General features: G+C 47.4%; 1 protein-coding gene across 4 annotated transcripts in view; it reads right to left on the bottom strand.

Annotated features, from left to right (window-relative positions):
* Positions 1–426: 426 nt before the first annotated feature.
* Positions 427–16,286, bottom strand: part of KLHL20 (kelch like family member 20) — a 154,240-nt gene continuing 138,380 nt past the window's right edge. For 3 of the 4 annotated variants that reach the window (XM_030207239.1, XM_030207241.1, XM_030207240.1), the window contains 3 exons: positions 14,204–14,412; positions 2,836–2,942; positions 427–1,827 (listed from right to left, as the gene is read on the bottom strand). In XM_030207239.1, coding sequence (XP_030063099.1) covers positions 1,743–1,827; positions 2,836–2,942; positions 14,204–14,412 — 401 coding nt within the window. In that variant the 3' untranslated portion in view covers positions 427–1,742. The remainder of the gene's footprint in view (positions 1,828–2,835; positions 2,943–14,203; positions 14,413–16,286) is intronic. The other variant, XR_003942558.1, reaches the window with a different exon arrangement.

Below are 16,286 nucleotides of genomic sequence, written 5' to 3'. Positions count from 1 at the left end.
ACTTAAGGGGAAAAATAATTTTGGAGGATGTCTGATTTATTTGGTTTTATGTGTAAACTTATATTAGGATATGACATTTGAAAGTTATTTTTAGCATTTTCACCAGAGGCTTACGCAGTATTTCCACATCTGCCAGTTGACTACAATTTGATCTTTAGGATATATGTTTTGAAATGTGCCATGTGAATATGTGAGGAAGAATAATGAACTATAGAACAGCAGCCACAATTTACATCAGATCAGTGCTAGAACTACCATTATTGGTTCAGGTGTGCCAGTGCTTAGCAGCATCGCTTCACCTATTTCAAGAGTTGATCTGGAGCCTACATCTGAACTTCAGTTAGAAGCCAAGGACCCAAATGATTATCCTGAGTACCTCTTGATACTACTGCTGCTCTCCGCTTGCTTCCCCCCCCCCCCCCCCCCCCATTTTAAATTCACCACACCACTAACTCATCCTAGCGTGGCTTGACAATGATAATTTACTGAAAGTGAATGTTTTGGCACCCAGTATTCTCTCTGCATTAAATAACCAATGTACAGGTGGCATCTTTAACACAAGCTATGTACAGGTTACGTGGGTGAAAATTTCTCAGCTGTGTACAATTCAGCACTTGCACCATGGGCCAGAGAGGTTAGCAGGATGAGAGTCAAACCAAAATAAACATACACAAAACATGGGAACAATACAGACTTTTATGAGCTGGGGCAATTTTGGCTTTCACCTAGGTTTTCAAAAATAACCCCAAATTTCCACCCCAGCCAACTATTCATACTAAATAGTAATAGTTTTAGCAGAATGTTCTATTACTGGACAAAATGAGATAGTAACAAGAATGAATAGTTGATTCCCTCCCCCCCCCCCCCCAAAAAAAAAAAAAAAACTTTTAAAATCCTTTGGGTTCAAGTCCAGCAAAGTAAACATGGATATGAAAGACATTTCTAATCAGAACACCTCCTCTGCAAACTGAACAAATCCTTTTATCTTCATGTGCCTGCTCTATGAACCTTCCCCAATCCATCTTATCATTAAATAGCTGCAGCTTCAGGCACATAGAAGTCCAGATTCTCATCCTACATGCTCCAGAACCATTTCAACTCTTCAGAATACTGGCATTCTCAACAACTTTATATGAACAGAGTGCCAAGAGCAGTATGTTACACCATTTCTACTTGAACTCCTATTAAAAACAAAAACAGGAGACTAGCAGACGAAGCTGAGTACATAATTAAAAAAAAATATGTACAGTAATAAATACTTTTCTGTGCATAGTCCTAAAAGCTGTTTGATGAAGATGGCATCTTGCAGACGACTGTCCAGCAATCTTTGCAACAAGACTGCTTTTTACTGTAACACTTTTCCATCTCCTGATGGTCACTGCTCCTGGAGATGATATATGGTTTGGTTTGCTTCTGGTATTTCCTTTAGACCTATTTAGCATGATACAGCTTACAAGTGTTGCATTCTTTTGCTAGCATCCTTTTTAAAGTGGCCAGTTGAAATGAACACAAGCTTAAAAAAGCAGAAGTGACGTTTCAGCAGGAGCACAGTCTCTAATGGAGCCTGCCGAATTTTGCTTCCCTCAAATGTACCTTAAAGTTATTTCAATGTATTTCCAGATGGAAGAGGCACTGGCAATGGATTAAATTAGATTTATGTCCCACAGAAAACTGGGGGCAATCCAACAATCTCTCAGTCTTAAAGTTTGTATTGGAAAACAGACTTTACTTCTCTTAGGTATTTACCATATATGAGATTCACAATGTGTCATTTTGATTACACCAACTCCACCTCCCAGTCTGCGATAATTCATTCCACCATACAACCTGCAGAAAGCAAAACAAATAAACTCATTCAGTACCACTATACCTGTCAGCTCTAGTCCATGGCTTTTTAAGCTGCCTTCTTTAATTGGTTGAAATAAGACCTGCCTGGCAGTTTGCTCTAGATCTCATGGAACCAGAGTAAGCTACGTCATAAATATTCAGTCACAATTACCCAGAGTTTTATCCCCATTTTATAATCCTGCCAACACAGAAATAGTCCTCAACCAGTGGCAAAAGTCTGGTGTTGCTATTGGGCCATGACTGACACACCCCTCAAGTTGGGGGCTATAAACTGAAATCAGGTTGTTGTTCCGAGATCTCTTCAGGACAAAGGACATGAATTTGTGTCATGCTTCTGATAGGACCATGGCGTCTACATATGGTAGTGGAACTGGAAAAAGTACAAAGGGTGACAAATGATTAAGAGACTAGAACGATTCTCAAATGCAAGGCTAGGGAGCTTGGGGTGCTTCAGCTTTGAGAAGAGATGGCTGAAGGGGAGATATGATACAGGTCCATAAAATTCTCAATGTAGTGGAATGGATAAAGAGAAAAAAAATCATTAAAGTGCAATGACTAGGGGGACATTTCATGAAGTTTTATAGCAGCACATTTAAAATAAGAGAAAACATTTTTTTTTTTGCTTTGTGTATAGTTAACCTCTGGAATTCAGTGCCAGATCAAGTGGTAAAAGCAGTTAATGTAGCTGGGTTTAAAAAAAGATTTGGACAAGTTCCTGGAGAACAGTCCATAAACCATTATCGAGGCAGACCTGGGAAAAGCCACTGCTTATCCCTGAGGTTAAGTAGCATGGAATCTTGGTATTTTGGGGACTCTGCCAGGCACTTGTGACCTGGACAGGCCATTGGTGGAAACAGGATACTGAGCTTAGATGGTCATTAGCTCTGATCCAGTAGGGCAACTCTTAAATTTTGTGATATGTTGTGAAGGTTCAAATATCCCAAGTAGATATTTGTAGTTTGCATGCAAAAGAAAGTTAAAGGCTACCTCCAAGTGTTTGCATCAGGATCAAAAACTTCAATTGTCTTCAAGTATGTTGTTCCATCAAAACCTCCTACTGCCATAAGCTGCCCATTCACCACTGCAAGGCCAACCTGCAGTAAAAATAGCACACAAGCATTACAGGACAGCACAGACTGCCAACAGTCACCCTTGATATGAAGAGCATGGAAACAGAAGGGAAACAGCCATTGTAAAACAGTCAGAATCAAGTGCAAGATGGAAATGTTAGCCAGTATTATTTTTGCAAGATAGTCATATGTGAGCATACAAAAAAAAATCTTTGTTGCTTCCCTTCAGATTTGTGGCGCTATGGTACATCCAAACTCATAAAAGATTACATGCAATGAATATTCAGTCTATGTGCCGTTTAGTTGTGGATCAAGCTCTGATTATGTCCTATTGTGGTTTATATGTGCACATCATAGTGAAATTTTATCCAGCTTTGATGTGAACAGGCTATAGCACTACACCATAATGTTTCAGCTGCTTGAATTTGAAATATTTACCCCCTGCTACAGTATATCTAGGCCTGCCAGTTCTTAAATAACCGGCCCTCTGCACATCACTAATTCAGCCTGCTATCAACATTTAGGGCAGCGGTTCTCAAACTGTGCGCCATGACACCCTGGAGATGGGAGTAACTAGCGAGGTAATTAAATTTGCTGATGACACAAAGTTATTCAAAGTCGTTAACTCGCGACAAGATTGTGAAAAATTACAGAAGGACCTTACGAGACTGGGAGACTAGATGGCAGATGACGTTTAATGTGAGTAAGTGCAAGGTGATGCATGTGGGAAAAAAGAACCCGAATTATAGCTATGTCATGCAAGGTTCCACGTTAGGAGTTACGGACCAAGAAAGAGATCTGGGTGTCGTCGTCGATAATACACTGAAACCTTCTGCTCAGTGTGCTGCTGCGGCTCGGAAAGCAAATAGAATGTTGGGTATTATTAGGAAAGGTATGGAAAACAGGTGTGAGGATGTTATAATGCCGTTATATCGCTCCATGGTGCGACCGCACCTTGAGTATTGTGTTCAATTCTGGTCACCGCATCTCAAGAAAGATATAGTGTACTCACTCTGCTGCTCCCCAGTATCTCTCCACACTCGTCCTACCCTACACCCCTTCCCGTGCACTCCGCTCCATGGATAAATCCTTCTTATCTGTTCCCTTCTCCACTACTTCCAACTCCAGACTTCGCGCCTTCTGTCTCGCTGCACCCTACGCCTGGAATAAACTTCCTGAGCCCCTACGTCTTGCCCCATCCTTGGCCACCTTTAAATCTAGACTGAAAGCACCACCTCTTTAACATTGCTTTTGACTCGTAACCACTTGTAACCACTCGCCTCCACCTACCCTCCTCTCTTCCTTCCCGTTCACATTAATTGATTTGATTACTTTATTTATTTTTTGTCTATTAGATTGTAAGCTCTTTGAGCAGGGACTGTCTTTCTTCTATGTTTGTGCAGCGCTGCGTATGCCTTGTAGCGCTATAGAAATGCTAAATAATAGTAGTAGTAGTAGTAGTAGGAACTGGAAAAGGTGCAGCGAAGGGCAACTAAAATGATAGCGGGGATGGGACGACTTCCCTATGAAGAAAGACTAAGGAGGCTAGGGCTTTTCAGCTTGGAGAAGAGATGGCTGAGAGGAGACATGATAGAGGTATATAAAATAATGAGTGGAGTGGAACAGGTGGATGTGAAGCGTCTGTTCACGCTTTCCAAAAATACTAGGACTAGGGGGCATGCGATGAAACTACAGTGTAGTAAATTTAAAACAAATCGGAGAAAGTTTTTCTTCACCCAACGCATAATTAAACTCTGGAATTCGTTGCCGGAGAACGTGGTGAAGGCGGTTAGCTTGGCAGAGTTTAAAAAGGGGTTAGACGGTTTCCTAAAGGACAAGTCCATAAACCGCTACTAAATGGACTTGGGAAAAATCTACAATTCCAGGAATAACATGTATACAATGTTTGTACATTTGGGAAGCTTGCCAGGTGCCCTTGGCCTGGATTGGCCGCTATCGTGGATAGGATGATGGGCTCGATGGACTCTTGGTCTTTTCCCAGTGTGGCATTACTTATGTAGCGAACTCTCAGAGGTGCCCTGGCACATTGCTCCCTACTTTCTCCTCTCGTAGGTCCGGCATCTGCCGCTTCCTGCTTCTTCCCCCGCTGCAGTGCTTGCAGCTTACATTTTCGGGCCATACGCAATGCACACAGGCACTGCGGGGACTTCCCTCTGCCACATCCAGCCCTCACAATAGGAAGTTGCATCAGAGCTGGCCAGATGCGGCAGACTGGGAAGGCCACAGAGTGCCTGTGTGAACCGTGGATGGCCTGAAAATGTATGCTGGAAGCACTGCAGCAGAAGAAGGAGAAGGAAGCGGCAGCAATCCTGGACCTGCAGGAAGGAAGGTAGCAAGCGATGCTAGATTTAAGGAAGGCAGAGGTGTGCTGGTGTGAAAGGAGAAGGCTGCAGAGAGGCAGAGGTGTGCTGGTGTGAGGGGGGGGGTGCGGAGACCCATGTGGCCTGGGGGGAGTTGCGGAGACCCATGTGACGGGGGGGGGGGGGGGGGGCACAGACCGAAAAAGTTTGGGAACCCCTGATTTAGGGTTTCTTTTACTAAGGTGTGCTAACTGCTGTGCAGCCCATTGTACACCAAACACAACTTTATCTGATTAGGCATTATTTCTTTGAATCACATTTTGCATGTCTGGTCCAGATGCCGGTGTTGTCCCATTCACACTATTGTAAATCTCTTTATGTTGGATTGAATGGTAAACTTTCGTACAAATTACAACTGATAGAAAATACAGCAGTGCGATTAGTTTTCTGCATGAAAAGATATGACAGTATTTCCCAATATGCAAGGTGACTTCACTGGCCGCCTCTTAAAGTGCGTACTGTTTTTAAAACTGTTTGTATGATTTTTCATGTTTCATTCAGAAGGTAAAATTATGTATCATACCTGATAATTTTCTTTCCATTAATCATAGCTGATCAATCCATAGACTGGTGGGTTGTGTCCATCTACCAGCAGGTGGAGATAGATAGCAATCCTTTTGCCTCCCTATATGTGGTCATGTGCTGCCGGAAACTCCTCAGTATGTCGATATCCAAGCTCCATCCGCAGGACTCAGCACAGAGAATTACACCCACAAAGGGACACTCTGCCCAGCTCACCACCGCCGAAACAGGGGAGGGGAATTAACCCAGCTCATCCCCACACAAGTGGGGGAGGGGAATCCGTCCAGCTCATCCCCGCGGAGCGGGGGAGGGACACCACCCCGCCGATGCTGGGGGATCTGGCTTATCGTGCAACCACAACCGCGGGAGGAGCTGACTGACCCTAACACCGCCGAAGCGGGAGGGGTACAAAACTGCCCTACAGCCGCACGAAGCGGGAGGGAGCGCCGGCAGAATTTAGGTCTCAATCCAGCCCCGTAAAACAGAGGGGAGAGGAATGCAGCAGCTCACTGTAACACAAACTCGTCTCAACTCTTGAAGAATCCAATTGAAAAAACTTGAACACGAAGTCCTCCTGAACAGGAACTGAAGACTAAACTTGAACCTGAAATGCAACCAGAATATAAACAGTACAGATATCTGGGAGGGGCTATGGATTGATCAGCTATGATTAATGGAAAGAAAATTATCAGGTATGATACATAATTTTACCTTCCATATCATCATGCTGATCAATCCATAGACTGGTGGGATGTACCGAAGCAGTACTCACCCAGGGCGGGACATTGAAATCCCTGACCGCAACACTGAAGCTCCAAACCGGGCCTCCGCCCGAGCAGCCACAGTCAAGCGGTAATGCCTGGAGAAGGTATGGGCCGATGCCCAAGTTGCCGCCTTGCATATCTCTTCCAAGGAGACGGACCCGGCCTCTGCCATCGAGGCCGCCTGAGCTCTAGTGGAGTGAGCCTTCAGCTGGATAGGCGGCACCTTCCCCGCGGCCACATAAGCCGCTGCAATGGCTTCCTTGACCCATCTTGCCACTGTAGGCTTAGCAGCCTGCAGACCCTTACGAGGACCTGCAAACAGGACAAACAGATGATCCGACTTCAGGAAATCATTGGTCACTTCCAAGTATCTGATGATGACTCGTCTCACATCTAGATATTTGAGAGCAGAGTACTCCTCTGAGTAGTCCTCCCTACGAAAGGATGGGAGACAGAGCTGCTGATTCACATGGAAGCGAGAAACAATCTTGGGCAGGAAGGAAGGCACTGTGCGAATAGACACTCCTGCCTCAGTGAACTGCAGAAAAGGCTCTCGACATGATAGTGCCTGGAGCTCGGATACTCTTCTGGCTGAAGTGATAGCCACCAAAAAGACTGCTTTCAACGTCAGGTCTTTCAGAGATGCCCTCGACAAGGGTTCAAAAGGCGGCTTCTGCAAGGCTCTTAGCACCAGGTTGAGATTCCACGCAGGCACCACTGAGTGCAGAGGAGGGCGCAGGTGATTAACTCCCTTGAGAAAACGCACCACATCTGGCTGTGAAGCCAGGGAAGCACCCTTCAGGCGGCCCCTGAAACAAGCCAGAGCCGCTACCTGGACTTTAAGGGAACTGAGCGACAGGCCTTTCTCCAGACCTTCTTGCAGGAACGCCAACACTGAAGAAATTGGAGCAGTGAAGGGAGAAAGTGAGCCTGCCTCACACCACGCTGCAAAGGTACGCCAAACCCTGGCGTAAGCAGTAGAAGTAGAGCGCTTCCTCGCTCTCAGCATAGTGGCGATGACCTTGTCTGAGAAGCCCTTCTTCCTCAGACGCTGCCGCTCAATAGCCAGGCCGTAAGACCAAAGGGGGAGGGATCCTCCATCACCACGGGACCCTGATGCAACAGGCCCTGCTCCACTGGCAGCCGCAGAGGATCGTCCACTGAGAGCCTGATCAAGTCCGCATGCCAGGGACGTCTGGGCCAGTCTGGACCCAGGATTATCCGGCCCGGATGCTTTGCCACCCGGTCTAACACCCTGCCCAACATGGGCCAGGGCGGGAACACATAGAGAAGCTCCTGTGTCGGCCACTGTTGGAGAAGAGCATCTACTCCCAGGGATCGAGGGTCCCGTCCTCTGCTGAAAAAGCGCGGCACTTGGCAATTGGCTGATGACGCCATCAGATCTAGGCTCGGCTGACCCCAGCGCTTCGTGATGTCCAAGAACGCCTGAGCCGATAACTGCCACTCTCCGGCATCCAAGGTATGGCGACTGAGAAAGTCCGCCTTGACATTCATGACTCCGGCAATGTGGGCCGCTGACAGCTGTTGCAGGCTCGCTTCCGCCCACTGGCATAGATTCATGGCCTCCTTGGCTAGAGGGGCGCTCTTGGTACCTCCCTGGCGGTTGACATAGGCCACAGCCGTGGCATTGTCCGACAGGACCCTTACTGGCTTCAACGCCAGTACCGGGAGGAACTCCAATAGCGCCAACCGAATGGCTCTGAGTTCCAGGAGGTTGATAGACCACTTTGCCTCTGCAGGAGACCAGAGCCCCTGCGCTGTCCTTCCCAAACAGTGGGCTCCCCAGCCCGTCAAAGAGGCGTCCGTCGTGACGACAATCCACTCACAAGAGGCATCCCTGCAGACAACTTGTCTGTCTTCAGCCACCAGCTCAGCGCCTTGCGCACTGCTGGGTCCAAGGGAAGGCGCACAGCATAATCCTCCGACACCGGAGTCCAGCGCTGCAGCAGAGAGTGTTGTAGTGGTCTCATATGAGCCCTGGCCCAGGGCACTACTTCCATCGTGGCCGTCATAGAGCTCAACAGCTGCACATAGTCCCAAGCCCGAAGAGGAGAGGCTACTAGGAACTGGTCCACCTGAGCCTGAAGTTTGACAATCCAATTGTCCGGCAGGAACACTCTGCCCACTTGGGTGTCGAATCGAACTCCCAGATACTCCAGGGACTGAGTCGGGCGCAGCTGGCTTTTCTCCCAGTTGATGATCCACCCCAGGGAGCTCAAAAGAGCAATCACCCGGTTCACAGCTTTGCCGCACTCTGCATAAGAGGGGGCTCGTATCAACCAGTCGTCCAGATAAGGATGGACTTGTACTCCTTCCTTTTGCAGGAAGACCGCGATGACCACCATTACTTTGGAGAAGGTCCGCGGAGCAGTAGCCAACCCGAATGGGAGGGCTCTGAACTGGAAGTGTCGGCCCAGGACTGCAAAACGCAGAAAGCGTTGATGAGGAGGCCAGATGGGAATATGCAAGTACGCTTCCTTGATGTCCAAGGATGCCAGGAACTCCCCTGCCTTCACTGCCGCTATAACAGAGCGGAGAGTCTCCATGCGAAAGTGCCGAACTTTCAAGGCCCGATTGACCCCTCTGAGGTCGAGGATAGGCCGTACAGAACCTCCTTTCTTTGGTACCACAAAGTAAATGGAGTAACGTCCCTTGCCAAGCTGATTTTCTGGCACCGGAACGACCGCACCCAGGCGGATCAGATTGTCCAAGGTCTGCTGCACTGCCACAGCTTTGACCGGAGACTTGCAGGGAGAGAGTACAAACCCGTCTCTTAAGGGTCAGCAGAACTCTAGCTTGTAGCCGTCTCTGATGACTTCCAGCACCCAAGCGTCTGAAGTTACCCTGGTCCACTCGCCCAGAAACGAGGACAGGCGTCCTCCAATCTGCACTGGGCCATGGACCAGGACCCCGTCATTGGGTACGAGACCCTGGGGGAGGACCGGAGGGCGCACCTCCGGGACGGCGGTCTCTGCGAAAGGAATGCTGCTTGGGGGAGAAGTTCCTCTTGAAGGAAGAGGGAGCAGAGGAGGCCGACTTGCCCGGGCGGTACCAACGGGCTTCCTGAAACAGTCCTCTGGAGTTACCGGGGCGAGCACTGGCCCGAGCCCTGACCTCTGGTAACCTCTTGCCCATAGACGTGCCGAGATCGGTCACAATTTTGTCCAGCTCGACCCCAAAGAGCAGCTTGCCTTTAAAAGGCAACTTAGCCAGGCGGGACTTAGAGGCGTGGTCAGCAGACCAATGCTTCAGCCAAAGCCACCGCCGCGCAGAGACTGTCTGAGCCATACCTTTAGCCGAGGCTCTCAAGACATCATACAGTAAGTCTGCCAAATAAGCCAAGCCCGATTCCAGGGCCGGCCAATCAGCCCTCAAGGAAGGATCCGAGGTGGAAGCCCGCTGCACAATCGTCAGGCACGCCCTGGCCACATAGGATCCGCAAACTGAGGCCTGCAAACTTAAGGCAGCCGCCTCGAAGTACGACCTTAAGGCCGCCTCCAATCTTCTGTCTTGGGCGTCCTTTAGGGCCGTGCCACCTTCCACCGGCAACGCCGTTTTCTTAGTGACCGCAGTGATTAAAGAATCCACGGTAGGCCAAAGAAAGGCCTCCCGTTCACTTTCAGGCAAAGGATAGATGCGGGACATAGCCCTAGCCACTTTGAGGCTCGCTTCCGGGACATCCCATTGAGCCAAAATTAAGGTGTGCATGGCATCATGCACGTGGAAGGTTCTAGGCGGGCGCTTCGTCCCCAGCATAATGGCAGAGCCAACAGGGGCTGAGGGAGAGACGTCCTCTGGAGAGGAAATCTTCAAAATGCTCATGGCCTGCACTAACAGGTTGGGCAAATCCTCTGAGTGAAAGATCCGCGCTGCAGAGAGGCCATCCGCTCCATCCGAGCGGGAATCCGTCTCCTCCAAGGAATCCCCAAAGGACCGTTGGGAGATACGCTGCCCTCATCTACATCAGAGGAGACAGAGTCCTCTAAGGCCTGGGAATCCACCCGAGGGCGTTTACTTCCGGGGGCCTCAACCCCTTTATCGGACAAGGGAGCAGGGGCAGCGTTTTGCATAAGGAAGGCCTGATGCAGCAGCAAAATAAACTCGGGGGAGAAACCCCCCAGACTGTGCACTTCAGCAGCCTGGGCCACAGCCCCAGATGCACCCTCAACCGGCGCTCGCAAGAGCGGGGGAGAAACATGCTGCGCATCCAAGATGGCGTCCGGCGCGACACTCCGCAAAGGAGCCGCGCGGGAAGAACGGCGCTTAACTTTAGCCGCTTTTTTGCCGTCGCCCAAATCAAGGGCGGCCATGGCATTAACGTCTCCCAGCTCAAGGGCGGCCCAAGAAGAAGCCGTCCGAGCAGTGGCCGGCCAAGATGGCGGAGGCGAGCAGTGGGGGATGGGCGTTTATGGCGGGGAAAAAGCGCCGCCCCAGAGGAAGAACCGGGACACTGACCGGCCTCCAAACTGACACCCAACAAGGGCAAATCAGACTTTAAGACTCCCGCATCCCCACTAGAAGCGCACATGCGGTCCGGGGAGCGATTCTTCGCGCCCTCGCACTCCGACGCCATAGGCCACGTGGAGATCGATCGGGGAACCCCCCTGCCCGCTACAAAAAGGTAAAAATTACCTGCTTCTCGCTCCGAGCTGTAACGAACTGGTGTCCCAGTGAGTAGCTGCAATAAACGTTTAAATAAACGTTGAAATAAGCACCCTTAAGGACGTCCAAAAATTTTTTTTTTTTTCAACGGAGCCAGCGGGAGGGGGGAGAAAAGGAGGGACCTGGCACCACCAGGTTTGCACTTGCTCAAGAAGAGCCCTCAACCCCAGGTACTCAACAAAACCTAAAAATTAGGCTTGGAGACCTAGCCAGAGCTGCTGCTGTGTGTGACCACCACCTGCTGAGATAGAGAACATACAGAGGACTTTCCGGCAGCACATGACCACATATAGGGAGGCAAAAGGATTGCTCTCTATCTCCACCTGCTGGTAGATGGACACAACCCACCAGTCTATGGATTGATCAGCATGATGATATGGAATCGCTTATTCAGTTCTTTTCAGATTCCATCATTACCTCTTCTCGGGTGCATGACGGACTTCTACTAAGATTTCTAGCACTTAATGGTGTACAGTTAAAGCGCCAATTAAAGCTATGTTTTCAAGCAGTTACCATCTGGAACATGCTCCCTTTTGTGTATTCAATTAGAAGTAAATTATATGTAATTATGTAGGAAGCTAAAAACTTTTTGTTTAATAAATATTAGGATGTTGTTATCTTTCTGAAGTTATGTAATTAATCATGTTTTTGAGTTTCTTGTTTTGTGAACCACCTTGAACCTCAAGCTGGGATTTAGATGTTTTCAAACCTTACATATATTCAGTGTATATGGTCCATTATAATTGCTATTTGTGTAGGCCACCTAGATGCATAATTTATATGCTTAGAGACTGAATACTGCCACTTAGGTGGTGATGTTGCTCCTTGAAAGCCCCAAATCCATTCCCTTTTTTGGGCAGGCATTCAAGTGGTCTGGATTTTTAAAAAGCACTTATGCAGTCAATGCCACTAACCACACTTGTCCTTTTGAATATATGACCTCCGAGTTTGTAAATAGGCCAGACCAGGGATTCTAAAGTATTAAAATCCTCCCAAAAGTGGCTCAGTGTATTTCAGTGGGAAAGGGAGCTCAACAACTGCTGCACAGAAATACTGAAAACAAAGTTATTAGGGAATTGCTCCTTTTAGATTACTACTCCCTTCTCCTGGTCTCACAAACCCAACCAGACTGATATGGACGGACTCACACAAATACGCCTTTCCCCACATGCACTCCCACCTTATCCCTACTGAGCCGATTATTGATTTTGAATGGTATTACATTTTCTTTGCAGTAAATTCTACTGTGAAAACTAATAATTGAATACTATAACTTTCATATGGTTGCTATGTAAGGTGACACCTATGGACCGAAGCTCAGAACCCACCACTGGAACTAGAGCCGCTTAGTGCTGGACTAGTGCTGGTGTTAATTTGCACAGAATGTTCAGAGGGCTGCAGTGCAGGAAACATGCATGTGAAGGATTAGCACAAATTGTATTTAAATGTAGTCAAACAGATGTAAATGAGGTCATTTGCTATTCCCTCCCAATGCTCAGAGAACAGCGCACAAACAAACTGCCCTTACTGCTGGAAATTTAATGCCAGCTCAGAGATGGCATTGGGATGTTTGAAGAGAGGATTTCTAGTTTTTTTCAACTTAAAATCTGCCGGTTTTTATTTCAGAAGTGAAAGGAAGCCTGTGCAAGCCTCTAGTGCTGGGAGTGAAAGACAAATGTGTGCAAGTCCAAGCAAACCCAAATGTGAAAGCCCATATTGGCAACTAACTATAACCCTTTCAAGTGAAAAAAATAAAAATTTGAAAAGCTTACATTTAAAAGGCGCAGAACGGTGCCGATGTCTGCTTCACATCCTGATTTACCTGGGCATGCACACAAGAGCTGTGCTTATCGCAAAACTCTTCTGCACCTGTGCCAGGTACGTTCCTCCCCATTACTTTCTGTTTCACAGCGCACATACCATTTGTATACTATTAGTGTTGAGCACTGGGGAGCTACGTTTTGGTGTTGTTCCTGTGGTATGGGTTGGATGCTGTTTCCTATAGTGTGGGAGTTCTGAGCATCAGCCCCACTAGTGATTTAGCTATGTAGTTTGTTTCTGGTTGCTATGTATACTGTCTGTCTGCTGTGGAACAGTGGCACCCTCTGGTTAAAATACATCCTTTGAAATCTGTTAACAGGGATATCTAATGGTTACATATACTTTCACACTGTTTCGTTTTATCATTCTTGCCAAATCAATGGAATGTTTGGTAACCACTTCAATCAAACTGTCCCTCCCTTTTTTCCTTCAGGTCACAGGTACACACAAATCTACGGGCACATGCATGCTGAAGGGTTAGAAAGCATTCCATAAACTATGCTACGCATGCTACTCCCACTTGCTTAAAAAGTTATACTTTCTTAGTTGCCTGTCTTGTTTTGGAAAGCTTCAGAAATACCTCCCTTACAATGCTAACATTACAGCCAAACAAGAACTTAAAAGAAAAAAAAAGAAAGCAAATTCAGAATGTGCCCAGATCCTTTCAGAACAATGTAATTAAGTAATAAGGAATGAATAATGTTGGGACACACTAGCATTTCCTTTAATATTTGGTCTTAGGAGAGCAATTTCTGTTGCTGCAGTTCATTTCCTGCAGAAAAACTCTCCACTCTTCTAAAGGCCCACGCAGTCGAATCCATTCCACCAGGGGAGGAAGGGCAGGGATTCTATTCCAGGTACGTCCTTGTCCCAAAGAAAACAGGAGGGTGCATCCCATCCTAGACCTATGGGCCCTGAACAAATTCCTGATCAAAGATAAGTTCAGGATGACTTGCCTGGGCACAGGGAATTATAAAGTTGGGCTGACCCTGGGGCTCCATGGAAAATGCTTCACAGAGAGTTAAGTGGAGGGAGAGAGGAGGAGGAAAAAGAAGGGCCCCAATGCACTAGTAACTATTTTGCTACAGAAGAAGGAAAATGGTGCAGAACTCACTCCACTCCGGCGTGAAGTCATGGCCACCACTGGAGACCACTGGTTGGTTCTGGGATTATATCTCTCAGCACTGCTGAGCTCTGTGGTGTCGTCCCGGCCTCCCACAGCATAGATCATATCCTGGTATACTGCACATCCCAGGTGCTTTCGCCGAGTTCCCATTGGGGCTATAGTATGCCAACGATTTTCTTGGGGGTTGTAACGCTCCACTGTGGAGAAAATAACAAATAAATAGTTTGTTTTCTGTAGACAGCACCTGTTCCCCCTTCTGCTAGCTCTCTGTGTTCTAATATCCTTAGCAACACTGGTATCAGTCAAGCAACTGCTCAGACACCTCATTCCCTTCCAATACATCCATCCAATACTGCAAGTCATAAGATCAGGAAGTTTATTAATATTGTATATTTCCTCCGATGTGCATATCATGTTTTGCTCATTTACTGCAGAGCCAGTATTCACTGAGGACAGCAGGCCATTCAATTCTTATATGTGGGTGACGTCATCCACGTCACCTGGTGTGGAGCGCTTTAATAGTGTATATAACTTTAAGAGCACGTGCTAGCATCCCCACTGTGCATGCACGAGTGCCTTCCCACCCACCGTGAGAGAATGGGACCAGAAGTACAGTACAAAAGCATTCAAAACCCTCCCACATCCCCTTGAAGTTGTATGTGAGAATGAATGGTCTGCTGTCCTCGGAGAATAAGTATCTTTGCTTTCACCAAGGACAAGCAGGCCATACCCTTCTCACATGGGAATCCCTAGCTACCAGGCTCCCCGAAAACAACAACAGTACGACAACTGGAACTTGCAACAGCAAGTTAAAATACTAATCAACCTGAAACATACACAGACTGTGTGAGAATGCAGCCTGGAACAGAACAAAGCAGGCCTAGGAGGGTGGAGTTGGATTCTAGACCCCAAACAAATTCTGCAGAATTATCTATCCAAACCAACCAACGCATTGGGTATTCTGCTCAAGGAAATAGTGAGATGTGAATGTGCAGACTGAAGACCATGTTGCAGCCTTGCAAAATTTCTTCTATACAGACTGACCTCAAGTGGGCTACCAATGAAGCCATGACCTTCAGGAGTCAGTTCAGCCTGGGCTAAGTGAAAGAAATGCAATTTACTAGTGAACTAGAGATTGTATGTTTCTCGATGGCAACCCCTATCCTGTTGAGATCAAAAGAAACAAAAAGCTGGGTGGACTGTCTGTAGGGCCTAGTCCACTCCAAGTAAAAGGTCAATGCTCACTTGCAGTCCAAGGTGTGTAGTGCGCTTTTTCCAGGTTAGGCATGAGGTTTGGGAAAGAATACTGGAAGATGATCAACTGATTCAGATGGAATTCCAATACAACCTTCGGCAGGAACTTAGGGTATGTGCAGAGAACTACTCTATTGTGATGAAATTTAGTATAAGGTGGATCTGCTACTAGGGCCTGAAGCCACCAAAAAGTACTTCAGATGACAGGAATCAAGCGGCTCAAAAGGAGCTTTTGTCAGCTGGGTGAGAACAATGTTGAGGTCTCTTGACACAGGCAGAGGTTTAATGTGGCTTTGTCAATAGCAAACCTCTCATGAAGTGAACAACTAGAGGCTGTCCAGAGATGGGCTTACCTTCTACACAGTGATGGTAAGCACTAATTGCACTAAGGTGAATCCTTACAGAGCTGGTCTTAAGACCAGACTTGGAGAAGTGCAGAAGATATTCAAGCAAAGTCTGGAATAGGATCTAGGGACCTGCCCTCAGATCAGACGGAAAAACCTCCTCCATTTGAAAGAATAACCCTTCTTAATGGAATCTTTCTTGGAAGCCAGGAAGACCCAGGAGACACCCTCAGGAAGATGTAAAGAAGCAAATTCTAAACTCTCAACATCCAGGCTGTGAGGGCCAGGGACTGGAGGTTGGAATGCAGAAGAGATCCCTCATTCTGATTGATGAGTCAGAAAACACTCCAATCTTCAAGGTTCTTCGGAGGATAACTCCAGAAGAAGAGGGAACCAGATCTACCTGGGCCAATAAGGGGTGATCAGAATCATGGTTCCCTGGTTTTGCTTGAGTTTCAGCAAAGTCTTCCCCA

Source organism: Microcaecilia unicolor, chromosome 6, assembly GCF_901765095.1.
Source record: "Microcaecilia unicolor chromosome 6, aMicUni1.1, whole genome shotgun sequence".
Taxonomy (NCBI): Eukaryota; Metazoa; Chordata; class Amphibia; order Gymnophiona; family Siphonopidae; genus Microcaecilia; species Microcaecilia unicolor.
Note: the sequence above shows the minus strand (reverse complement) of the source record. Positions and strands in the feature narration are given on the sequence as shown.